We start from the raw sequence: 25930 nt of genomic DNA on the forward strand, positions 1-25930 counted from the left end.
TATGGAAGCACTCCGATCCTACTCGCACACAATATTATGCTTTTCAACAACATGTAAAGCAGAAGCACAATGTAACTGGTGATAGCTATCAGGACCTTTGGCAATGGAGTGTGGACAGCCCAGCGCAATTTTGGGAAGAGATATGGCACTACACTGGTATCATAGCTAGCAGACCTTATGACAAGGTAACATCCAATGTTGAGGAGAAATAACATGCAAACTTACACTACCTAGGTTCTGGATCCTGGCGCATCCATGTTTCCCAGACCGGCTTTCTTTGCAGGATGTGAACTGAACTTCGCAGAGAATCTACTCTTCCCAGCTAGTCAGCCAGACCCTCTTTCGCTCGCTATTCGTGAAGCTACAGAGACCACAAGGCGGGATGTGACATGGAAAGACCTTCGAGAACGAGTGCGGATTTGCGCTGCAGGATTGGTCGCGGCTGGTGTCAAGAAAGACGATAGGGTAGCAGGCTATCTGGCAAATCACGCAAATACTGTGGTCGCCATGTTGGCAGCTACCTCTCTTGGTGCACTTTGGACGGGAGTGTCGCCAGATACTGGTGTACATGCAGTTCTTGACAGACTGAAGCAGGTTGAGCCAGTACTACTATTCACAGACAACGCAGTCAAATACAACCAGAAGACTCACGAAACGCATGCGAAGCTCTCTCACGTCGCATCCGAGCTCCCCTCCGTCAAAACAATTGTCGTTTTCGAGACTATTCCTGGTCATCCTTTCGATTTAAACGCCATCCCAACCAAGGCCCTCGTCCAGACTGAATCGACTTTCCTCGAGAACGCGGATCTCTCTCGACCGTTAACGTTTCTCCCTTTACCTCCTGACCACCCTGTCTATATCCTTTATAGCTCTGGCACGACAGGCACTCCCAAACCTATCGTCCATTCTGCCTTAGGCACTCTTCTGCAACACAAGAAAGAACATGCCATACACTGTGATGTACATCCCGGTGATACAATATTCTACTTCACAACCTGCACATGGATGATGTGGCACTGGTTAGTTAGTGGCCTAGCCAGTGGTGCCACCATCGTCCTCTACGATGGCAGTCCATTCCAGCCTCATAAGGAAATTTCCATGCCTCTGCTAATCGACGAGCTCGGTATCAACCACTTCGGCACGTCTGCGAAATACCTATCCGTCCTCGAACAAGCAGCTCTAAATCCCGCAAAAGCAGAACCGAAATCCGCACACCTATCTTCTCTCAGATCCATCTTCAGCACTGGCTCTCCTCTTGCACCCTCTACCTTCCAATACGTCTACAAATCCCTCAAGGCCGATATTCTCCTTGGCAGCATTACGGGTGGTACAGACATTATCTCTTTATTCGGCGCACCATGCCCAAATCTTCCCGTTCACGCTGGAGAAATTCAATGTCGTGGCCTAGGCATGTCAGTGAAATGCTTCGATGCCTCCGGCAAAGATATTACATCCTCTGGTGAGCCAGGTGAACTGGTATGCGATGTACCTTTCCCTTGCCAACCTTGCATGTTCTGGCCTCCAGGAGAAGAAGGCGAAAAACGCTATCGATCTTCCTATTTTGAAACCTTCACTGACTCAAAGACCAACCAGCCAATCTGGCACCATGGCGACTTTATCCGTGTCAACCCAAAAACTGGCGGGATCTGGATGCTGGGTCGTAGCGACGGTGTTCTCAACCCCATGGGTGTCAGATTCGGCTCCTCTGAAATCTACAACATTCTCCTCAAGCACTTCTCCGCTTCTGTCGAAGACGCGCTCTGCATTGGTCGAAGACGTCCTCAAGATTCAGACGAAGTCGTCGTGCTCTTCCTGAAAATGGCGCCTAAGCATGAATTTTCCCAACAACTTGTGAAAGAGATTCAAGATATAGTGAGGAAGGAACTGAGTGCGAGACACGTCCCAAAAGTCATCGAGGAAACACCTGAGATCCCATACACTATGAACGGCAAAAAAGTCGAAGGTGCAGTCAAGCAGATTCTGAGTGGGACGAATGTCAAGACGAGTGCCAGCGTCGCGAATGCAGGATGTCTGGAGTTCTACAAAGAGTGGGCACAGAAAAAGTAGCGAAGGTCGAAAAGGTGGCCATGTGTTGATGAAGGCACCCAGAAGGATTCCGCGCAGCAGTCGTACTATAGAAGACCGTTGAAGGCAATAGACTTTTTAGTGGGTACAATCAGTCGCGCTGAGAATGTCAAAAAGATCAGTACTTACCCGGAAGAAAAGTACATATGACGGGATTCTAATCGAAAGAGTATGATATGATTCTCTCTGCAGATCACTAGATACTAATAATCGCCATCTGCCCAACCAAAACTTGCATCCATGTTTATCTCCATCACACCGAGACCAGTAAAATCACGGACCCTTTTCTTTCCTCTATCTATACACCACTTCCTTCTCCGCCTCCTCAACCTAATCCTTCTCTCCCTATAACCAACAACTCCCTCATTCTGTCGCAGTATTAGCCACCATCATCTTGCTTCACTTCCACCGTAACCACACAACTCACACATCTCTCTCTCCTTCTTTCTTCTGCCTATATCTCTATGGCTAAGCCTAGATCCTCGCCATGACCACACATGGCAGGGCTTCAACACCGACTGGCCATGGGGCGGCTGACTTCATGACGACGCACGGGAGGGCTTCGACGCCTACGGGCCATGGTGCAGCTTGCATTTTGGTTTTGGTTATTGGTGTTTGTTTCTTTTGTTTCGAGAGTTTGTAGTTGAGCTCGTACTGAGGTAGAGGGACAGGAAAGTTCAAAGACTAATTTGTGCTGTTGACTTGGTGTTTCGGTGGTTAAGAGAATTAGTACAGGTTAGAAACAGGAAAAGTCAACGAACTCAAGCAGTCTGGAATTAGATCACATCAAGTCATATACATCATAGAACAACGGACGTTTTCAGTCACCTTGTTGCTGTCTGATTGCTATTTTGTATCTGCCGGCAGAGATACAAAGGCTAGCGCTGGTCGTTTTCGTGTTGTGATCGAGTCAGCAGGGTGTAGAAGATGGTAGGGAGTGAAAACACGTGACTTGGCTTAGTATTGTTGTGCTTGATATTGTAGTCTGGAGAACAATGCGCAGGGGATTTGGACACGAAAATAGCCGGATTGAAGACATTTCAGTAAGGAACTGGGAAAGTAGTCGGGTCGCTGTGTGCATGCTCCCAAAAAGAACTTGATCGTGGTCGATTTGTTGGCGTTTGGAATGGTCCATTCGATCCCAACCGGTCTCTACACAGGTCTTTGTCTAAAAGCGAGTAAATGGCAACCACTTGCCTCGCAGGCTAATGTTGACCTACAATTGTTAGCGTCTTGTGTCTGAATAGACCGGTTTACTCACCCAGGTAACCCCGTCCTTGTCAACCTCCTTCTCAACGTGTGAAGAGAAAGCAATAGCGCTCATGATGCCATCACCAAACTTCTCGTTCAGCACGGCCTTGTATGCATAACCATAGTTTTGTACGATCTCATAGAGCCTGTAGACCAAGGGTTCTCTCGGTGGCATTTCGATTCCTCGGCCTCGATCTGGGAAGCCACCCATCTGTGCATCGAGTGTGCTTTGGTCAATTTCGAGGAACTCAGCCAGATGTCTGATATCGTCTTCAGATGCCTTGGCTGAACCATAGAACAACGCAGCTGTGGCTACCTCGTCTCGTCCAATAGCTTTTGAAATATCCTCAAAGGATACTTTCTTCTTGTGCTTCGCGTCGAAAAGGGTCTTTGCAGATGCGGGTAGGCCTACGGCTGCGGATGCCTGCGTCCTGTTAGCACGATGGTAGTGTGAATGGTGAAGGAGGCTATACTCACATCGAGAGTTGCTAGAGAGCCCATTGTGCTTGTTGATGGCAGATGATGCTGTCGCGTGTGGTTCTGTAATAGTAAGCTGGACAGACAGAACTGAAGACCGCACAGGGAATGTTCGAAGCAAAACATTCGAGACAGAGCAAACGTCAGGTCAACCAGGGCCTTTAAAGCGACCATACGACACACGGCGGGGCGATTGCATAGCGGAGAGGAGTCCTCAGTACTGGATATGAGTAATCGAATGCTCTCCTATCAAGAAGGCTTCGCCTGCACGGAGATAGAGGTTTGGAGCAACCATAGAGCAACCTCGACCTCTTAAACTGTTAAATCATGCTTCTGACGTGTGTACGATCGCCGTCTGCGGGGTGTAGATAACAGTGGGAAAGGAAGAGGAACGCGCCTCTCCGAAACAATACTGAACTTGGCAGGAGTGAAGAGAGGTTATTACTGCACTAAGCAACAAAGCCGGATCTGCCTCTCCTGGAAATCAGAGGGAAGAACGTGGTTGTGAAATGTTCTGTATCGTCAAAAAGACACACTGTCGTAGCACAACGATTCAGTGACTGTAATTCTGGGAGCACATGGAGGAGAAGTATTGACGCGTTGTGGGGTCGTGAAACAGGCAAGAAACAAGTTGAGCGCTCCTGCTCTGACAGCTGTGCATCGCAACACTTTCCAACTGAGGTCTGCAGGGCATCTCTGCTATTTCCTCGTAGACGGTTGCTCTATTCATGCACTGAATGTAACTCGTATCAGTTGCCCATTAAGTTGCTGGAAAGCTCGTAGATGTCTCCTTGAGGTGTCACCCGCTGCGAATAAAAACGTCGAGACCCTAACCTGTCACTGCTTCAACGTTGATGGTCAAGTACTAACATAAGATATTGCTGATTTGTGCCGTAAATCACATGACAATTGTTGCCAATATTCTGACCAGTCGCAGCTACCTTGACAAAGTGCTACAACCAATATGTCGGATCGATATCGTCGTCGCGACGACGATCAGGATCTCGCCTATGGTAGAGACTACTCCGACAGTCGCGCTTATAACGATCAGCCTGGCGCTCATGGAAATCCAGACCGGGGCATTATAGGTGATACATTCAAGAAATTCAAATCAAAATACGATCAACACCAGCAAGGCCAAAGACCACCTCAAGATTTCGGCTACGGCAGCAATCCGAGTTCGAGCACTGTAGGTTCGCAGCAGTATGGAGCCGGCTCAGGTTATGCTGGTGGTCCTTACAATCCTCAGTCTCAAGCTCAGCAATACAGTCAATCTGCCTATCCCGGAGGCCCACCACCACAAAAACCTCAACAAAAGCCAGCTGTTACCGACAAAATACTCGGTGGTCTATTGGGCTCAGTCACTTCCATTGGACAAGACATAGGAAAGATAGTCGGTGGATCTCACAGCCAACGTCCACCTCAAGGTCAAGCACATTATGGTGATCAGAGCGGTCTGCAGACCAACCTTCAAGCTCAGGTGCCGTCAAGGCCGACCAAAAATCGTTACGACAGCACTTTCGCTGGGCCAAAGCCAGAAAACGATGTCAAGTGGTATGTAGATGGATGCAGCTATATGTGGGCTGTCAGTCAAGCTCTCGAGAACGCTCGCCAAACCATCTGGATCCTGGACTGGTGGCTGTCACCAGAATTGTATCTACGAAGACCTCCTGCCCGCAATGAAGAATGGCGTATCGACAAAGTTCTGCAAAGAGCCGCAAATCGTGGTGTTAAGGTGAACATCATCGTCTACAAGGAGGTCACGCAGGCACTTACCTTGAGCTCGTCGCACACCAAACATGCTCTGGAGAATCTCTCACCAAATATTGGAGTCTTTCGACACCCGGATCATCTCCCAGATGCTCAAACTACTCATTCGTCCTTGATCTCTGGACTGCAAGGACTCAAACTTGACTTTGCCGGGTTGTCCAAGATGGGTGCTGATTCATTGAAAGGACTCTACGGTCTTACTGATGGCGTGATCTTATACTGGGCTCATCACGAAAAGCTCTGCCTCGTAGATGGCAGTGTTGCCTTTATGGGTGGTCTAGACCTCTGTTACGGTCGTTGGGATACCAATACACATCCTATCGCAGATGCTCATCCGTCCGACCTCAACAAGATCGTCTTTCCAGGCCAAGATTTCAACAATGCTCGGGTCTCCGATTTTTCTGAGGTCAACCATCCGTTCCAGAACAAACTTGATCGAACCAAGAGTAGCAGAATGGGCTGGTCAGATATATCGATATCTCTTCGAGGTCCTTGTGTGGGCGATCTTATTCACCACTTCGTCGACCGTTGGAACTTCATCTATGACGAGAAGTACAACGTTCGATCGGATAAGCGTTACCAGAGATTGCCCGACTACCCTCATCATCACAAAGACGAAGGCCCGGGAATGGCAACTGGACCTCCTCAAGCTGGAGCGCCACCAATCGAGAGTCTACCACAAGGAGGAGGGTACACCCAGCCACCGTGGCAAGGCTCCCTTCCTCAAGCCTCAAAGCCCCAACAACCTACATATGGCCGGCCAACTCAAGGCCAGCAGACTTATCCACCTCCACCGCCAGGTCAACCACCATCCTCAACACAACCGATTTACAGTCAACAGTCCAGTAGCTATCCCTATAACCAGGCTAGCGGTCAGTACAGTAGTACCTCGCAATCGTTTCCACCACCGCCTCCTGGTCCACCAACAAGTCAATCACAAGGTCAGTATGATACCGGCTACAATCAGCAATCGAGCTACCAATCTGCGAACATCCCGCCGACGCAATATGGCTCCCACCAGGAGCAGTATCAAACACGAACAAACTACGGTCATGTACCTCAGCCTCCTGCTTCTGCGTTCGTCTCGGCGCCTCCAGGGTACGGTTCTCGACCTAACACTTCATCTGGACTACCAGAAGCACAAGCTACCAGTCAACAACATGCTCCGTACGCTGCACCTCATGCCTATGAGCAGCAAGGTCAACCCGGCTCCTCAGGACCAGCTGAGTTAGGCTCATCCCAGTATCGAAGGTACGATGACCAGTCATCTTCGAGAGGCTTTGATGATGAGCAGGGATATGGTTCAGCTAGCAGAGGTGAACGTGGTTTTGGGGATGAGTCCTACGGGTACGATGAGGGCAGAGATCGTGGATACGGTCGCAAACCTGGTATCAGTCCAAGTCGTTTCGACCGCTACAAAGATGAAGCCAAGAAGTTGGGCTTTGATGTTGGTCGCTATACGGACAAACTTGAAGATCGACTAGATGACAAGCTAGCTCATCATAGTAGTGGTCGGCTTGGTAGACCACACAGTGCTGGTGGTGGTATGTCTTGTCAATTAGTCCGATCTTGCACCAAATGGAGCAATGGTACAAACACAGAACACTCTATCCAGAACGCTTACATCGATCTGATTCAGAATTCGAAACATTTTATCTACATTGAGAACCAGTTCTTCATCACTGCGACTGGCGACAAACAGAAACCAGTCAAAAACATGATAGGCAAAGCACTAGTTGAGCGAATTGTCCGAGCAGCTAGGGAGCGAACACCTTTCAAGATCATCGTCAACATACCTTCTGTTCCCGCTTTCGCTGGTGACCTCCAAGATGATGCGTCCTTGGGAACTCGTGCGATTATGGAGTTCCAGTACAGCAGTATCTGCCGTGGAGGTCACAGTATTATGGAGGAGGTGGCTAAAGCTGGAGTCAATCCTATGGATTACATTCGGTTCTACAATTTGCGCAATTATGATCGGATCAATGTTACTCCAGCCATGCAGCAAGCTCAGCAGCAAGCCGGTATCAGTTACGACGACGCCCGAAAACAGTATGAAAGTCAGCTGGGTAGTGGTTATGGCGGCTACGGCGAAATCGCGGCACCAAATGCTATGCCAGGACAACCTGGACAATCAGGATTCGTTCCTCAGCAGGGAGCACAACAAGGTTATTCAGCACCTCCACAATCCTATGGCATGCCGCATTCTTATGGTGCGTCTCAGGGGCAATATGGCTCTACCAGAGGCCCCGAGTATGGAGAACCTGGTACGCCATATGGTAGGCAGGTAGGACAGCAACAGTCTTATGCTCAACAAGGACAATACCAATTCCCGCCACCGCCACAACAACCACAGCAAGGAGGATACGGCTCACAACAGATGCCACAGGGCTCTTATCAATATCAGCAATACGCTCAAGCTGCACCAACTGTACAAGCTGATGACTGGGACTCGGTTGCGACCTGTTACATGTTGGGTGGTCAGGACGTTCGCAACGTTCCATGGTCAGGTCCGCCAGAGGCTGAACTCGACGCTTTTGTTTCGGAAGAACTTTACATCCACTCAAAAGTCATGATTGTGGATGATCAGACTGTGGTATGTGGATCTGCCAACCTCAACGACCGAAGTATGCTAGGCACACATGACTCCGAGATAGCACTCATCATCAATGATCCTGCACCCATCCAGACAACGATGGCTGGAAGACCTTGGCAAGCAAGTCGATTTGCCACTTCATTGCGACGACAATTGTTCCGCAAGCATTTGGGTCTTCTTCGCCCGCAAGACATGCAGCGACCAGACGACAACTTCCTGCCTGTGGGTGTACCCAACGTGTATGATTGGGGCTCTCCTGAAGATCATATTGTTTCCGATCCACTGTCGGATGCCTTCCAAAGTCTTTGGAACTCAAGAGCACGACAGAACACAGTAGCTTTCCGCAAGGCTTTCCGAGCTGTCCCCGATGACGAGGTAAATAGCTGGAATGAGTACAAGGAATTCTACGAGTACTATTTTGCTCCGTCCGACCCACAGGCTGGTGCGAAAGATCCAAAGAAGAAGCAAGCTCCAAGAGTAGAGTATGGTCATGTTGTGAGAAGCGATTTTCCTGGTGGTGTGAGAGAGCTGAAAGAGCTTCTCAGCACTATCAAGGGCACATTGGTGGAGATGCCGTTGTGCTTCCTGCAAAGTAAGTTTTGGCATAATTAATTTTCGTTCTCAGCTGACATTTTACAGACGAAGATATCGCAAAGGAGGGTATATCTTTCAATCAGTTGACTGCTGAAGTGTACACCTGATCTAAATTTGTTCGGGCAAGCGTACACAGCAAAAGTTAGAGAAGTATGAATCAGAGAACGAATGATGTCTAATGAAATGGCGATTGAGCTGGCGAACGGCGATGACCCTGTGTAAAATTGCAAGGTAACTCATGTTAGCTTCACTCATTTGGGAGGCGATCCATGTGGAGTGAGATCACAACATTTCGTTGAGGTGGTTTGTTGCGACGTGCTTGGTGTTGTCTAATGTGCTTGTAACGGTGTTGGCTCCCGGCCTCTTACAACCTTCTTGGCAGAAGCTGAACTTTGAACTTCTCGTCTACCTCTGAATTGCTTCTCGGTGCCTTCAAAGATAGCTTAAATTCGCAAACCTTTGTTGTAGCCGGTTGGAACGAAGTCTTGAATCTCGCGACTGGTGTGATCATGTCCTGCAATGGTTTATTCGACCTTCATGGTTAAGCTGTTTTTCCCTCCCAAACGAAGACGCGTTCCGCACTTTAGCTTCAACAACCTTTCTATGCATTCCATCTCTGCATTTGGTCGCGATCACCTACTACCCATTTCCTTGCACGCTAACTTCAACCTGAATGATGGCTGACAACATCAGATGCACCTTTGAGGGGTGCTACCAGCGATTTGCATCAGTGGAGGCTATGAAGAAGCATAAAGCCAAGATGCAAGAAAAGGGCGACGACATCCACGACTTTTACTGCAAGAAATGCGACGAGGATTGTGCTGACGATATCGAGTTCTTCATTCATCAGATACAGAGTCCCAGACATGGTTAGCCTGTTTTCGCGCTTTCAAAGCCTCTGCTGACTCAATAGTCGTCTGTCCAGCTTGTGGTCTCGAATTCAAGAGTGAAGGTGGACGTGACCGTCATGTCGGTATCGTAAGTATTCTAGGCATCGATAGTGTCCACTCACTGACGAGGCCTGCTTACTAGTCCCATCGGCAGAAGCAGAGCTTGAAATGTCAAGGCTGCAAGCAGATGTTCGACAGTGCTGCTGGACTGATCGGTCACATCGAGACCAACAGATGTAAAGTCATCAAGCGGAATGACTTCCACAAACATCGCGCCGAGATGCAGGTCAAGAAAGATGCGGAAGATAATGATTTGAAACTTGAAATGTACCAAGGAAGCACCGTACTCCCAGCAGAAACCACTACGACCTCGACAGATTCAGATACTATGGGAGGAACTTCATTGCCTGCGGATGAGCGAGTACCTTGGCAGGAGCAGCCTCCACGAAATGTTGACCACTTTGCGGACCAGCATGGCTCGCTGGCTCAGAAAATGAGCGAACTAGCTATTGACAAATACCCTCCACTGATGGCTGCAGAACGGTCTGCCAATTCGGCTCGCTCCACAACTACTCGATCGAATATCCGGAGCGAAAGACCTTGGGGTGCTACAAATACTACGACTTCGACTTCTAGCGACCTTCTTGGCAGTGAAGTCTCGAGCCGCACGAGGAAGTCTAGTCAAACAAGTCAACCTCCCCGAAGACGTTTGGAGGAAGACTATTCATTCAAAGCCTCATTTACCACTTCCAGCAATCTACTCGGTACAGAGATAAAAAGTAGTAGCAGATCCGTCGACGAAGAAGACCATCCAATATTCAAAAATGCCTGGGGTGGCGAAAAGGCCTTAAACCTGGGCCTTCGATCTGCTCCGCGACAACCCTCCTCGAATCTCCTCGACAGTACCTCGAACATCAACCTCATGAACCCATCCCTCCTCTCCAACGATTCCGCAGCCACACGGGGAACCCGACCATCCCAACTCCCACCAGCCTCCCAGCCCGAAAATCTCGACCCTAACTATCCCCACGCCCACATCCAAACCATTCCTTCTCTACCCATTCCTCGCAAAGCCCTCGACAAGTACTGGAATCCCTTCCTCGCCTCTTACAGTTGTCCGAGCCCCAACTGCTCCACTCCGCGCCATCCCACAATCCAATCCTTCGAACAACACCTACTCTCTGGCGTCCACGCCCCAAGCAGCGTACAGTGCCCGTCGTGTCTGAAACGGTTCAAGACCACGACTGCGCTGGTAGCGCACGCGGAGAGTGGGAGCGTGAAATGTGAATTGAGGAAGACGGAGGAGTTTGATAGGGAGATTAGGGCGATTACGGCGGGGTTGGTGAGGGTTGATGGGAATTGGAGTTGGGCGGGGAATGCGAAGTTTGAGAGTGTGCCTGTTGAGGAATGGGGCAGGGAGTCGTCGTTTTGGTGAGAGGGAGGGAGAGGATGTGATCGGGAGGAAACGCCAGGGTGGGATGGATTGGCTGCCTGAGGCGACAATTCGAATTCACGAAGACGAAGAGTCGAGGATTTAAAAGAAAGCGGAAAAGGCTCAAAGATGGGCCCTTTCTTACTATCCCAAGGCCATGACAGCAGCGGAGTCGTGCTTAGGTCAGTAATCAGCATCAGACCAGGGAGTGAACATATATGTACAGGCATGCAGCCATGCAGAGAGATCGCTCAAGCTATGTCGCTCTCGTATACCAGTACATGTGTCTTGATGTTCAAAACGAGTGGTTCAGCACGGGTCTGTGGCGGAAATGTCCTACACGATCGGACGTAACTTGGCATCAACTTGCGACAACTCGTTATAACCTGCTGCGATTCTTGTTAACTCACGATAACTTGCGCCAACTCGGTACAAAGTGCCACTGGCCACGAAGATAGGCTCTACTGAGAGACGACGATTTACCAAGGCCACTGACTATTTACAATTAGTATGTCAATGCAGCAGGAGGGAGAGGAGAGCCAGACGAGATCAAACGTGAGAGCACGACCAATGAGCTGGGAAAGTTAGCTTCTGACAACTGATCATTACTACCTAATACACGATCTATATTTCAGAGTATATCCTATAATATCCTCTTCTCTTGTGCTAAATCAAGGTCACACACCAAGAATCGTCCCGACGACAATGGTCAAATTGGAGTACGTCGTATACGACTATGTCTCCCTCGCAGTGATCGCAAGCGTCTCCTGAGTGACTCGCTTCACAACCAGCCATACAAATACACAGATTTGCTATATCTTATATTAAACCGAACGAGACAAAAGGCTCCCCAAAGGCGGTCTAACCCTGAGCTGTGGACGATGACAAGTACATGCTTCGGGGCATGCTCGTATTGCTCAGCGTTTGGACATGACCGACTGCGAAGACCCCCGTAGCATGAATGCAAAACTCGTGCTGCGTGGGATCATGATGTTTTGCAGTATCCCAAGGTGAATGAGGAAGCACAGTAGTACCCTTCCAGTTCAGGCTGCTGGACTGCGGCACGAAGTAGTGAATGCCAACGTTCTCAGGGGTTGAGTCATGGAATCTGTGCTGAAAATATGCGTCGCTAGTGTCACATTGACGTCTAATACGGATTGAGACATTGTCGGCCCCATCCTTGAGTATACGCCCTATGATCTCTGGATGAGCTTGCAGCATTCCTCTTCGGGATGCGATGATATTTGAGTTGAATGTGTCTATCTCCCTGGTCAGGAAGTTTTTCTTCTTCTTCTTCTCTTCCCAAACCCGTCGAAGTTACAACAGCTTGATCAGATGTTACCTCAATGAGCAGAAGAGATCCTGTTGCCCAAAAACGTTGTGACGATGGTGCTTGCGCTATACTCATAGCACCATCCATACATTTGTGGAGGAGTATTAATGAGCTCTTTTTCAGTCATTGGGTAACGGCCTGGGGTCAAGACTTGGCTTGTTCGCGTGGTTCGGAAGTGTAGCTCTTTCGCACATATCACATCATCGATTTGATTGCGATGGTATTCAGCCTAGCTTTTGATTCTGTCTCTCGACCAGGAGTTTATGGGACGATCTGCTCGTTGTTCGATCACGCCTCGCCTGGGTGCCGTGACTGAAGCGTGGGTTTTACGAGGATTGCTCTTGGTTGTGCAGGTACTCATTTTCCCTCATTACTAGTTTTGGTGGGCAGGATCGCTTCATCTCTGTTGTTCCTGCTCTTTGGCTCGTACAATCTTTCCTTTTCCTTCAATGACTGCCTGATCGATCTCCTTCACATTCTCAGCCTGTTTTTCAGCTTGATTCCAGACATCCCAGATTTGGTCGACAATCATGCCACCGTATCCTTCACCCTGATCCAGCTTCTCTTGTTCTTCCGCTAGGCGTTTGCGTTTCCAGTCGTCCTTGGCTGCTGCCTTGATGCTAGGAGGAGGAGGCCTCGCACCTGTGGTCAGGCTATGCTTGTCGAATGATTGACGTACGTTGTCCTGCTCCGCAGTGTCGTCAAGTAATCGTTTGGGATGTGGTGCTGCATTCGATTGACTCGGGTACTGCTGTGCGTAACTAGGAAGCTTTGCGCCTGGAAGTTGGTGCAATAGTCCTGCGCCTGTTCGCTCCTTGCAAATACGATTCGCAGAAGCTACGAAGGCACCCGACAATGCGAAAGTGTACAGATCGAGCTTGCGTGGTGGGATCGAAATAAGAATAGGCGCAGCCACGAGCATGGTTATGGAGGCATTGTGGAGGAATGACTGAAAGGACTGGGTCATGTAGACTTTCTGGTCGAACGTAGGCTCTGTAGATGGACCAGGGGCATTAGGAGCTGCCATCTGACCTTTGGCAGGCTGGTTGGGAGTCGCCATATTGTAGAGGGAGTAGCGCTTGAAATCTTCACTATTGATCTGCTTGAAGACCTGCTCGAAATGCTCGGAATGCAGTCCAAATTTCAGCCAATGGACAACAAATAGCTCTACGTCGAGAAGCAAGCAACAGATCGGTAACAGTAAAGGAGGTAGAGCTATGCAAGGACACCAGCTTGCTCTACATCATGCTGATGGTATGGGCCTCAATATCTATGATGCAAAGCACATTTTGGCAAGCACGACGGGCACATGCGACCAAGCTTCCGATCAGGTGTCAAGGCAGCAATCATCTTCAGCTCTTCCAGGCACATCTTCACTCTAAATCCACCACTGCCGTATATGGTTGCAGCATATTATTCAACACTCAAAGCTTGCTGGGCTTCACAACGTCGCTATCTTCACTGTTGACCAGCTTGGCCATCTCCTCCCTTATATGTCGTGGCACTCCTTCAGAATCAACCTTGTTGTCCTCCCGCTTGACCCATATCTGAGTGAAACCACCTACAGCCTTGACTTTCTCCTCCCCTTGCTGAAAGACACCGACTTCGTAGACTACACTACTCTTTCCCAATTTCACCACCCTCAGTCCCACATCCAATACACCCGGGTATTGCGCTGATCCGAAATAGTCACAGTAACTGTTCGCGACCAGTCCTATTCGATCTGATTTTGACGTGCTGTAACCACATTTATCGATTAAGTAAGAATTGATTATCGAGTCTATCAGTACTCCATAGATTGGATTGTTGAGGTGGTGAAACATGTCATTATCCGCCCTGGATTGTCGTTGGTATGGTTCAGTCGTGCTTATCAGAATCTTACCATCTTGTCCTGTAGTCTTGGTGAAAGACGTAGTCGCTACGTCTTCGTTCTCGCTTTGACTTGAGATCAAGTCCTATTGTTCTTCCCATTCTCGTCTAGTCCGATGAATAAACATTGTAGAAAGTTTGTCCAAGTATTCAGTTTGCTGGAACGGGAACTCGAGGATCATGCCGAGGCTGTTGCGGAAGAGGCAAAGCTCAAGCAGCAAAGACACTGGTAACTTGAAGTTTCTCCTTTTCCTACATCTGCAGCACAAGGCATGCACCGACATCCTCCAACGCTTTGTCTCTCGAGCAAAGTCTTTGACTACGAATTTAATCCAATGTGGATTCTGCGTGCTGTATCCGAGATGAGGTTTTGGCAGCAAACAGAAATGGCTCAGCCTTGACAACCACGACACCAGATTTCACCATGAACCCGTCACTTCACCATCTCTCGTCATCATTCTTGATTACGTTGGACTGTATGACCACCGCACTGCCAACACTAGGCGCTGTATAAAATTTGCGTCTCTAGCAATCGTGCGGTATCATTGTCAGCTCCTCTGATGGGTACAAGCTTCAGCCAGCCACGCATGCTTTCCCTGCCCAGGAGATACTACCAGTAGTATAACGTGTTACTAACGATACAGCAGTATCACTTGTTGAGGGCGCTCTAGCGTTTGACCACGTGCGTTTACGGGAAACACAGTCACGAGAAACTGTCCCGTATAACATATATAATTGTCGCAATGTATCTTTTCAACCCTTTGGTCGACACACAGAAAGATTCTTTTCCAATCTTCTTACATTGAAAGTCACCTTCTTCAGAGGTAACCCAGAGTTCATCCTTGGCACCACAACAACCTACCCTGGTAGTACTGAAAAGCTTTGTGTCGAGATATCGTGAAAGTACTCGAGGATGACAGATATGCAGACGAAGCCTAGTGTAGGAACTGTGCCAGGAATCGCTGGACGAGGTCAAGTCTCTAGTCATGTCCTTAGTCCACAGGTCTATCCTGCCTTACAAGTAATTCGGTTCAATCCTCCTCTCAACACAACCATTGACGCTCAGGGGCGGCTCATTGCCCGACGAATCAACAGAAGTCAGACTCGCGACGACCCCTCCACGACCAGCGTTGTTGAAGGCTCCAGGCTCCACTTTCTGAGTCTGCCACAAGAGATCCGTGATATCATATGGTCTTTTGTGTTTGTGCCGATGCGCACCATACCCAGGACCGATTGTGTCTTTGGAAGCAAACCTCGACTTGACTCTTGGCTAGAGCATCGCATGAAAGCAGGCAATGACTTGACCACGAGTATCTCAAGCACAACGGACGACACGGCAGATGGCACGACAAAGGAGCTGTTTGACGAGGAAGATTCTGAAGACGATTTCGACGATTCTGAAGAGGATGCGGACCAGGACTGGGAAAATCTCATTGAAGACAACTACAAAGTCAAGGACAAGAGAGATTCCGAGCATGGTCTCACATGCGACGGCGGTGAGGACCATGAGGATGTACACAAAGACATCTTTCAGGACAGGCTCCGAGATATGGACATCGAGCGCATAGAAATGCTCACCCGTCTACTGTACTTTCGAAAACCATTCCACCTTAAGATCGATCCTGAGGTCCGTCGATACCTGAAAAATTGGCGCTCAACGCCAAATCGTGTTGTACACTTCACTTGGTCACAGGAGCATGGACAACTACGTCTCGAGTGGACGCCTGCCTATCAAAGTGCTGAAGCTTTCCCATACAGACGCATCGATACGGCGCATGCCAAGAAGGGTCGAGAGTGGAAGAGGAGAATTGAATCTTGGCTGTTTCTCAGTCATGTCGAAAGTTCCGAGTCACTTCTGCAGGTGCTTCTCAGCGAACACGTCTACAATCCTCTCTCTGCAGAGTGTGAGATTGCACCTATCAAGGCCTATCTGGACGGTGCTGAAATTCAGTGGTTCAAGGCAAAAGAGATCATCGATGAGAAATCATGGGACAAATTCAATGATGCATGGACTCGATACAGGGCAAACCGACAGGCATCGAAGCTCGAAGAGGTCAACCAGACTCGGATCATGAGCATTCGCTGTTGACGTTACAAGGCAGTCGGCGGAGTTCCAATGAATACGTGAATACTTGGGAAGGAAGCACCAGCACTCTATTGGAAGAACGAGTCAGGTTCGTGCTGGCTCGTGAATAAAGGATAGCTACATTAGCTTACAATTGACAGTTTACTTGCACAAACAGAAACTAGATACTGTACAAAGAATTGTCGCAAGATAGCCATGGACAGTAAAAGAAAATTGATCAATTGACTATACCAGTATTTCTTTTAGTGTGCCAGTATGAAAAAGTTCTGCTTGGTCAAGCATAGGGCCACAGTGCCGAAATTTAGGCGTCTCAGGCACACTTGTCACCTGTTCCGCCCCCGAAGCAGCCTCAGACCACCCGTACATTACTCATTTTCCAAACCACCATAATCTTCTTCTTATCATCGATTCCTATCAACTTCATCGATCCAACGACTGTCTCAACATATGCGACGAGAATGGTAGGCCATGATGCGACTCACGATGGCGAAACCACGCCGGCGCCGCTCGAAAAAGGTTTCGCGACGCTCAATCAACTCACGATCGGGGTGAAGGCGATGGTGGAGAAGAATGGTGAACCACGAAAAGCAGAAATCCTGTCCGTAAAACAACGCAATGGTGGTCTAACCTTCTATGTACACTACGTCGAGTTCAACAAGCGACTTGACGAATGGGTAAACGCTGATCGCATCGATCTGAGCCATGAAGTGGAGTGGCCAGCGCCTGAGAAGCCCGAAAAGAAAAAGACCACCACTACCATTACAAAACAAGGACAGAGTGCGACGACAAAGAACGTCTTGACCAAGCAAGCCGTCGCAAGTCGGGCACGATCAGATTCACGGCCTGGCACAGCGACGCCTGACAGTGCTTATCTAGCTGCCAAGGCTGGAAACGATCGTAAAAGGCCACAGCCTTCAAAGGCTGGTGGTAAGGAGAATCTCGAAGATGGTGCTGCCGGTACGCCTGAGCCAACACTTGCTGGCGCAGGCACGCCATTGCCCACTCTCAGCCATGAGGACAGCAGCACGGCCGACGTCGAGATGGTAGACGTGACCAAGACCGAGGAGAAAGTGTCGCATATCCTGGAACCAGAAGAAGAAATCGAGAAATTACGAACAGGTGGCTCTATGGTGCAGAATAATGCTCAAGTACATCTCGTCCGGAATCTGGAGAAGATACAAATGGGCAAGCACATCATCGAGCCGTGGTATTTTTCGCCTTACCCTCAAGAATTCGCCGACGCCGATCTTGTGTACATTGACGAATTCTGCTTATCATATTTCTCGTCGAAGAAAGCCTTCGAAAGACATAGGACGAAGTGCCAACTACAGCATCCGCCTGGAAACGAAATATACAGGGACGACTACGTTTCTTTCTTTGAGGTTGATGGAAGACGGCAACGGACGTGGTGCCGGAACTTGTGTTTGCTCAGCAAGTTGTTTCTTGATCACAAAACTCTTTACTACGATGTTGATCCATTCTTGTTCTACTGCATGGTCACAAGAGACGAACATGGTTGTCATCTGATTGGATACTTCAGTAAAGAGAAAGAAAGTGCCGAAGGCTACAATGTCGCCTGTATCTTGACGTTACCTCAATACCAGCGACAAGGTCTAGGAAGACTTCTCATCGCATTTTCGTACGAGCTCAGCAAGCGCGAAGGAAAACTTGGATCGCCAGAGAAACCATTATCTGATCTTGGACTTCTTGGCTACAGACAATACTGGAAAGAAGTCCTCATCGAGCTGCTCTCCGACCCCTCTCGGCTTCCGCCACCAGGAAGTGCCTCACATACCCCCACATCATCTGACCTGCATCCGCACTTGAGCTTGGGTCTGAATACTCCAGGTGGACAATATACCTCGTCGATCTCAGAGATTGCAAACCTGACGGCAATGACTGAGAAAGATGTTCACGAGCAGCTGGAGGTTCTGAGATTGTTAAGATACCACAAAGGGCAGTGGATCATTGTTGTTAGAGACGAATTGCTTGAATGGCAGGAGAAGAAACTGGAGAAGGAGAAGAAGAGAGGTGTGCGGCGGATCGACCCGAGCAAGTTGAATTGGAAGATACCGGTGTTTACAAACAGCATGAGGACGTGGAACTGGTAACAGATCCTATTCGTGTTGGAATTAACGAAATAGTGATACTACTCAAGCTATGTAACTAGGGACTAACGGGAGTTGATTCGAGTTAGCGCCGGCGCTTTTGAGGCAACCGAGTCGAGGAAAATAGTTAACACACGACTCAGGACGAAGCGTGAAAAAGCACAGACTGTCTATGCATTGAGGCGAGTCAAACATGCTTCGGCGGGTATAACCCCAACGGAGGCAACGGACGATAATGTACGCAGAGACGGGAGAGTCCACTGAGCGCATCGACAGTCGGTGGCACAACGATTTGGAGTACCCTGTCGGATAGAGTGTGTCAGCCAGGCCTGGAGCCGGACGAGGCACGCGTCACTCTTGCTCGCCCTAGTGCTTTAGAAAGAGCGGTATTGCCGTAACACTATATATTCTCCACGTCTCGATCGCTGTGTTGAGTGATCATTGGCACCAACAGCACTGCGAAGGTTCATGGGCCATTAGCCAGTACACCATATGTGGTGATATGGTTGATAAAGGCAAAACATTCCATGATTGATGAAGCAGGACGAACATGACCTCATAGGCACGTTGAGTCCAAAACCAGATACAACATCTCTTGCATGACGACTAGGCCCACGAAAAGGCCTATCTATCGTATCCTACATCTTGAGCTCTATATTAGTACAATGGTAGTCTGCTGGCTCTCTTAGGGCGGAAATTCTTGGCTCTCCACGAGAATTTAGGTTTCCGCTCGCCTGTGAAGTTATTAACCCTGATACTACGCACTGTACTCCTGTACCCCTGTACCGCAACTACGGGGAAGACTAAACCAGTTCACGAGCTTAGGGGTGCTGCAACGTTCATCTGGGTAGAATTGAGCATCGTCGCGATATAGAGACCCGTGTCGGCCTAAATCTTCCCCTATCCGTGGTAGTAGCAGCAGATCCCGCTCATTTGGCAATTGGAGCGCTTGTGTAACTTGTCCTCTCAACGTGGCATTGCCGGCTCGCACAGGATCTGTAATATTAGTGAGGTCAATAGCGGCCGTTTAGATATTTATGAGTCCAACGACTTGCTCGAACGAGCAATCGAGATTAACCGAGATCAGTGGAAAATTTATTTGCAGTCAAAGACAACGACAGTGCACGATGATGCTTCGATTTATGACCTTACATTCTCGAGTCAGTCCATAGCCTCTAGCAAACAAGGCTCGAAGCAGCATCAATAGCATTCTGGAAATTTTTCGATAGATCACTAAGTCGTATGTTGGTGTTTATCGAGTCCATATTCTCAGTCTTCAAAGTGGCAAGCTGGATGTCACCCCAGCAGTGACTTAGACAAGCATGGGCCTCGGAAGACACTTCAGAACCACAGTCCTGCAATCGAGAAGTAGTGATGCTAGAATTGCGATGCAGCCTAAGGAGCCAACATGGATACCAATTGTTTTGTTGATTATCGCCTTGCATCTCTCGTGGATTGCAACACAAGTGCTGAGTTGCATCTCTTAACTTTCTATGGCCAAGACCTATACTAGAAACGACTCCTCTGTAAGGATTATGAAAGCTATCATATGAAGTGTACTAAGTGAAGTTGCGATACTCTCCAATCTCCATTTTATAAGTAGAAGCTTTCAAAACATTTGCTACAGGACTAATTATTATAGCTAAGTATTACCAGCTACATTGAAGTATTTAGAAATTCTGACCTTATCCTCATTGTGGAAATCGCCTCGAAAAGCCTAGCAAAATCCAAGCTATGTCGTTGAGCTGGAAAGCATAATCTCAATAAGCAAGCAGCGAGAGGGTTTGCACACTTGTACTCCCAAGAAGTCCTGCATGGAGACATCAAGCCCGGGAATACTTTTCTCACGCAATGAGAAGCGAACCTCAAGAAATTGCCAGACTTTGATCTTTCTGGTCAAAAGGGAGGAATAGGGACATTTTGTGGTGCGCCTCTACAAGTTGCTCCCGAGTTGCAATCTAGCAAAGCAAATACACATCAGCAATCCACGTTTTCAGTCCTGGGATGGTCTTGTCAAAATTGCTCCATGGTATCGGGAAAAGAGTCAAGTCTAGACTCAAGTCTTTCTCGACTGCAAATCCTGGTATGGCACTTTGACTGAGTACGTGAGTGACAGTACTGTCGCGGCATTTATCAAGAGAATGCTTCGCATGCACTAAAGTCTCGTCTCACAGCCAGTGAGGCACCCAAACAGATGGACGAGTGGCTTTTGCTATTACGACAGAATGTGACATCTTCGACTCGAGCAGGAGCTAAGACCTTTTGGCAACGACAATCAGGACAATTGTACAGCAAAGATATGGCAATAAACTCAAGCGGGCACGAATGAACCCTTGCCTACCTAGGGATGCAGAAGCTCCCCGTCCCTTATCTACTAACCTTAGTCAACGAAGCCATCACCTAAGGCTAGAGAATTTCTACCACTTTATCCATCAGTAGATACATAGCCGCATCTGGTCGCTATGATTTCTTAGTGTCCTGTAACGACAGAAAGAGAGACGAGCACAGGAGAACAGAGTTCGAGCTCTTGAATATCCTCGGGCAGCGGTCTCGCTAGCCTGGGTAGAAGCTGGAATCCGTTGAGCAAAACTGCTTTGGGTTCAATACACCTCATAACAATCCCAGCCTCGGTGATCGAGCACTTTTCGTGAGTAACGAGCAAAGCATTACACAGGTCATTTTTTCAAAAAAGAGAGAAAAAGAGAAAAGAAAAGAAAAAACAAAAAGTCGTCAACACCAGCATGATGTTGGTGCGGCGCCGGATCGATGACGATAGCGTTGCTGCTGTCCAGCGCCATATTGTTTGATGCGCGAGTGCGTTTAGAAATGAGGCAAATGTGAAATGCGGATGGGAAAACGCATTGGGCTTGGTGGAAGTGCTGCCTACTTCCACATCGTCTTCATGGAGAAGCAGATAGCATAGCTAAGGATTATTGGATGCTTCAGCAAGGCACACATCCTCGCAGATTCGAGGCGGGTTTGATGTGGCTTTCGTGTGCTTTGCTGCGTGATCGTGCGTTGGGGGATAAGTTCCCTTGAAGCAACCCAAACAAGCTGGTGTTGTCATTTGCAACCTGAGTCGGGTAAATTAGAGGCTAATTATGGACAACAGACCTAAGAAGCTAATTACCTTGGGCAGCTGGGGATGCATGTCAGCGCTTAAATACCACTCAAACGTTTACATTGGTCGCACGTTCGTTGGCTGCAAACTTGAACTCTAGCCCTAGGCTGCCAAGTTGCAGGCCGTATTATCAGAGGAGCACGCAGGAGCATACACTGGAACATCCGTCTCCACTGAGAGCTTGACAGCCTGGATCAGATGGGAGAAAAGACGCCGTCCCTATCGCATTGCTGTCGATACAAAGTCCCACTGCACGTCCGAAGCTGATACTCATGGATCTGTTACACTTTCATTTGCGCCAGCAGGCGCGCGCCTGGCAGAATATTTACTCCTTCTCGTGCTTGTGCACTTCTTTAAAAGATTGAAGCCTACCTCAATCCGCCTTGGAATCCTCTTCAGCGCTCAGGTTTTTCATTCAATTGATTAACCTGATTTCCCCGTCTGAATTCCCACCTCGAACGCTCCGAAGAACCGAACTGATGGATCCTGTGACTATCGTGTCGCTGGTGGCACTCTGCGTGACGTCCAGCGCTTCCTTGTACAAGACTATTGACAGCCTCAAAAGTCGCAAACAGGATGTCCGGCATCTCAAGACTGAGGTTGGAGACCTCAATATAGTCTTGCAAGCACTGGCGAAAAACATTGAGGAGACCACAGAAAACTTCGAAGTGTTAAGGCTCATTCTAGAACATTGTGGTCAGGCATGCAAAGATTTTGAGGAAGAAGTGCTAGACAATGTAGGAAAATCGGACAATCGTCTCGAAGGTGTCAGAGCTTGGGCCAAGCTCCAACTGAAAGGGGGTGATATCGACAATTTCAGAAAGCTCATCGGTAGTTACAAAGCCACCTTGACAATAGCGTTGGCAGACGCCAACCTGTAAGTCATCGCAGGAGCTCTGCCTCTTGACAGATTCGGGACGCTAATACCGCGTGTGATAGTCGAACAGTGAAAGTCACCAAACAGCTTTTGGAGAAGTACTCAGAGATGACGCAGGACACTACCTCCGATCTTGAAGACCAGATTGCAGAGCTTAGCCAAAGGCTTGATGTCCTTCAAAGCGAAAAATCTCAGACCTCCCCTGAAGACTCAAGCTGTCAAAAGAATGGCGGCTCTGTCACGACGAAGCAAACATTGGAGCAGAAAGCTAGCTTGGAACAATGTTTGATCGTGTGTCATCAGCTTCTTGATCACATCGAGATCGCGAGGTGTTCAGTACCAAAGAGCACCATGAATGCGACAAGCAGCACCACAGCGACCTATATGACCGGAGGGGTCGACAACCTCGCTCCGCGGCTCACTGCCGATGCTTTGCAAATGTGCACGCACAGCATCAATGCCGCAGCACAGCACTTACAGGATCTTCAGGGATCGAGAAGGCCACCAGATGGACCAGACGGAAGCGAAATTATGCAGCAGTTAGATCGCGCCCGTCAATGTCTGGATATTGTCGGTAAAGCACAGCAGCAACGAGTAAATGTTTTCGAAAACATTGATACGGCAGAAGATTCTTTTCAGACGATTGTATCCACCATAGGAGACTTGATTAGAGCTAATGGGCTTACCATTGGGGCGCGGGCTGTCAATATCATGGGCCAGATGAACGATGACAGTCTACAGAAGATCACTTGTGACCTGCGCATGGACGTTGCCGGGAAACCGTCCTCAGAGCACGTTGATACCACATTTGAGAAGAAACATGGCTTTGGACATACGATTCAGCCAAAGAAGCCGTATTTGTAGCTCCACATTGACCTCTTCTCACAGGGCATCCAAGTCAGTTTCATCCCATACCACTCTATACGCATGGACGATGTACTGCTCAATGCCTCTAGTCTCCCTAAGCATTTTATTTGGCTACACGGCGCTCAACGGAATCATGTTCATCGTCAGGGCGGAGCTTTCGAACTTCTATCGTGGCGAGGCTGGTAGAGTACAGAGCGAAATCCACCAAAGTTGCTGATGCAGCCCTGCTCGTAGACGCACCATACCATGCTCTTGTTTGAGGCGGAATCCTGGGCACCCCAACCTGGCTCCTCTTGTAATTTTGCTGCGATACCAGTGCCACGACCGCGAGGCAGCTGTGAGAACCCACATTCTTGTCTACGCATGACTCATCCTCGATTGGATAACCTGCTGTCACCGCCATAGTCCAGTCTAAGGAGTGAAACCTACCAGAGAGTACATCTCCACTCCTGTGGATCCAGTAGAGACGCCAATCAAGCTACCTCATAACAGGCTCAGCGTCTGTGATCAAGCACTTTTCCTGGGCAAAACATAGAGCAGAAAACAACAAATATACATACTCACGAACGGGCTGGACCACCACTTAGGCACAGTAAAAGGGTTGAAATCGGCTTCCATCCTGTGACAACGAACAAAAATTCAATTCCGTCCTAACGCTTCTGACTACTCAGTTGCAACCTGGTCGGCATCCCAAAAATGCACTTCTTGCAGGACCCGCCGGAGTTCGTCAAGGTTTCGTCCCGAATCGAGCCAAATAGCGCCGACCAGTGCCTGCACCGCTTTGCTCACCATGTTGGGCGAAAGTGGTTGATTCCATTGGCTTGGATTGGTCAAGATGCACGGCTGTAACTGCATCGCGTCCGCTACGTGGCAGAGGTACGATGGGGATGCAATTCTTGCAATCTGCACGCTGGCCGTCTCTAAAACATGGTCAGCAACCACGTTGTTCATGTATGAGATAGAAAAATAGAAGGATACTAACCTCGATTTGCGCCAGCCATGTACCAGTCCTCAAGCAGAAGCATCTTCAAGATAGCTTCGCCTAGGTGCGCTAGGCGCTTGTTGCCATCAATCGCGCTAGGTGAGTTCGCCCCATGGTAACCTGCTCCGGCAGTTCGAAGTGCCTCCAACAGGTAGCGCGAATTGCTGAATTGATAGGAAATGGTCTCTTGGAGATCGTGAAACGATGGTGGCAAAAAATTGTTGTTAGCCATGAGTAACCAAGCTGAAGCACTGTGTGTTAGAGGTTCATGACGGGTAAATGTACCTATTTAATGCCTAACAAAGCTGCACAATGCCACCCCAAGAAGTTGGACGGTCCTAAGACTACTTGGTGGCTCTCTACCTGTTGCTATCTCGTGCTATCACATACTATCTTGATCCAATCGCGTCTACTATCTCCGTTGTGATTGGTTCGCGAAGAAGTTTGGAATTTCCAGTACGAACACCCTTTATCTGCAGCACAATCTGAGATTGCGGGGTCGCGAGACCTCGCAATATCATTATCGCTTATCTGAGATAAACATCTTATCTAAATCAAGATAAACTCACGAAGTCGTCAATCTTGAATGCAAGCTAATCTCTATCCTCCTTGAATTACACCGAGTACAGGATCACAGTTTGAATCTCCCTGAAGGTCGAGATACGTTCACCTGGAAAACCATGTTCGCCAGCGGGTGTATCGAGCGAGGAGGAAATATGTATAAAGATGTTTCGGTTTACAGAAATCATGCACAACCTTATCAGCACAACCGATGACCTAGTGTAAAGGATGGGAAACAAGTCCAAGAAGGCAGAGCCAAATATGGTCAGTGATGCTACCGTCGAACAAATCACTGGATATCACTTTCACGACATTGACCTGATGCACGAGGCTATAACAGCGGCTGGTATGGGATCGGATGGCAACAAACGTTTGGCTCTTGTCGGTGACGCCCTTATCCGCTTGGTCACCATAGATGACTGGTATCCGAGTGGCAAGAGTCCAGGTTCGTGTCTTGGCGAGAACTTGACGGACGAAATCACTAATGGCCCACAGCCGACGGACAGAAGAGCTTCACAGAGATCGGGACCAATGAGGTGCTCTCTTTGCATGGACGCGAACAAGGTGTAGCGGACATCATTGTTCACAATCCCTGTCATGGACGTTCTATTCCGAAGACGACCTTGGCATCGAGTATGGAAGCTATCGTTGGAGCGGTGTGGGTTGACAGTGGTAAAAGTCTGGTGGACGTGCGCAGAGTCATGCAAAATCTTCATATCCTTCAGGACTGATACGAGGTCCTGATTACAAATGTGCCTCGGTTCATGCCGCTTAGGCGCGTCTGAGTAACATCAGCCTAAACACTGATGCATCGTAAGTTCGCAATACCGTAACGACGTACTAGGGTAACGACGTACTCCACCACTTTTTATCCTCTCTCTTTATCACTTTACCACACCACCATTTAGCCAATATAACGCGTAAATCTAAGCCTACTGTTAATACTACTGTTATAGCTTACCGTTAAGGTAAATTTACGTCGATTCGAGTAGCTACGCGCGCGTACAATATCGCGGAAGCCTTAGTACGCTAAA

General features: G+C 48.7%; 10 protein-coding genes across 10 annotated transcripts; 7 read left to right on the forward strand and 3 right to left on the reverse strand.

Annotated features, from left to right (window-relative positions):
• Positions 1–255: 255 nt before the first annotated feature.
• Positions 256–2067, forward strand: LTR64_003754 (uncharacterized protein; the record flags this gene model as incomplete). Its single annotated transcript, XM_064898105.1, has 2 exons — positions 256–1459; positions 1526–2067. 2 exons carry the CDS (start codon positions 256–258, stop codon positions 2065–2067), a joined length of 1746 nt encoding a protein of 581 aa, XP_064757055.1.
• A 1186-nt stretch (positions 2068–3253) lies between these two features.
• On the reverse strand, positions 3254–3837 carry cyn1 (Cyanate hydratase; the record flags this gene model as incomplete). Its single annotated transcript, XM_064898106.1, has 3 exons — positions 3254–3301; positions 3347–3760; positions 3814–3837. The coding sequence occupies 3 exons, from the start codon at positions 3835–3837 to the stop codon at positions 3254–3256; spliced, it is 486 nt and encodes a 161-aa protein (XP_064757056.1).
• A 940-nt stretch (positions 3838–4777) lies between these two features.
• Positions 4778–8877, forward strand: LTR64_003756 (uncharacterized protein; the record flags this gene model as incomplete). The annotated part of the gene is made up of 2 exons (XM_064898107.1): positions 4778–8768; positions 8816–8877. The coding sequence occupies 2 exons, from the start codon at positions 4778–4780 to the stop codon at positions 8875–8877; spliced, it is 4053 nt and encodes a 1350-aa protein (XP_064757057.1).
• A 569-nt stretch (positions 8878–9446) lies between these two features.
• On the forward strand, positions 9447–11095 carry LTR64_003757 (uncharacterized protein; the record flags this gene model as incomplete). Its single annotated transcript, XM_064898108.1, has 3 exons — positions 9447–9639; positions 9696–9748; positions 9803–11095. 3 exons carry the CDS (start codon positions 9447–9449, stop codon positions 11093–11095), a joined length of 1539 nt encoding a protein of 512 aa, XP_064757058.1.
• A 1727-nt stretch (positions 11096–12822) lies between these two features.
• On the reverse strand, positions 12823–13485 carry LTR64_003758 (uncharacterized protein; the record flags this gene model as incomplete). Its single annotated transcript, XM_064898109.1, has 1 exon — positions 12823–13485. The coding sequence occupies one exon, from the start codon at positions 13483–13485 to the stop codon at positions 12823–12825; it is 663 nt and encodes a 220-aa protein (XP_064757059.1).
• Positions 13486–15576: 2091 nt separating this feature from the next.
• On the forward strand, positions 15577–16383 carry LTR64_003759 (uncharacterized protein; the record flags this gene model as incomplete). Its single annotated transcript, XM_064898110.1, has 2 exons — positions 15577–15921; positions 15988–16383. The coding sequence occupies 2 exons, from the start codon at positions 15577–15579 to the stop codon at positions 16381–16383; spliced, it is 741 nt and encodes a 246-aa protein (XP_064757060.1).
• Positions 16384–16838: 455 nt separating this feature from the next.
• Positions 16839–18491, forward strand: ESA1 (Histone acetyltransferase; the record flags this gene model as incomplete). The annotated part of the gene is made up of 1 exon (XM_064898111.1): positions 16839–18491. The coding sequence occupies one exon, from the start codon at positions 16839–16841 to the stop codon at positions 18489–18491; it is 1653 nt and encodes a 550-aa protein (XP_064757061.1).
• A 3597-nt stretch (positions 18492–22088) lies between these two features.
• Positions 22089–23350, forward strand: LTR64_003761 (uncharacterized protein; the record flags this gene model as incomplete). The annotated part of the gene is made up of 2 exons (XM_064898112.1): positions 22089–22486; positions 22549–23350. The coding sequence occupies 2 exons, from the start codon at positions 22089–22091 to the stop codon at positions 23348–23350; spliced, it is 1200 nt and encodes a 399-aa protein (XP_064757062.1).
• Positions 23351–24016: 666 nt separating this feature from the next.
• LTR64_003762 (uncharacterized protein) lies at positions 24017–24567 on the reverse strand (the record flags this gene model as incomplete). Its single annotated transcript, XM_064898113.1, has 2 exons — positions 24017–24273; positions 24336–24567. 2 exons carry the CDS (start codon positions 24565–24567, stop codon positions 24017–24019), a joined length of 489 nt encoding a protein of 162 aa, XP_064757063.1.
• Positions 24568–25157: 590 nt separating this feature from the next.
• On the forward strand, positions 25158–25627 carry LTR64_003763 (uncharacterized protein; the record flags this gene model as incomplete). Its single annotated transcript, XM_064898114.1, has 2 exons — positions 25158–25341; positions 25392–25627. The coding sequence occupies 2 exons, from the start codon at positions 25158–25160 to the stop codon at positions 25625–25627; spliced, it is 420 nt and encodes a 139-aa protein (XP_064757064.1).
• Positions 25628–25930: the final 303 nt, after the last annotated feature.

Source organism: Lithohypha guttulata (assembly GCF_036872675.1).
Source record: "Lithohypha guttulata strain CCFEE 5908 chromosome Unknown scaffold_2, whole genome shotgun sequence".
NCBI classification, from domain to species: domain Eukaryota; kingdom Fungi; phylum Ascomycota; class Eurotiomycetes; order Chaetothyriales; family Trichomeriaceae; genus Lithohypha; species Lithohypha guttulata.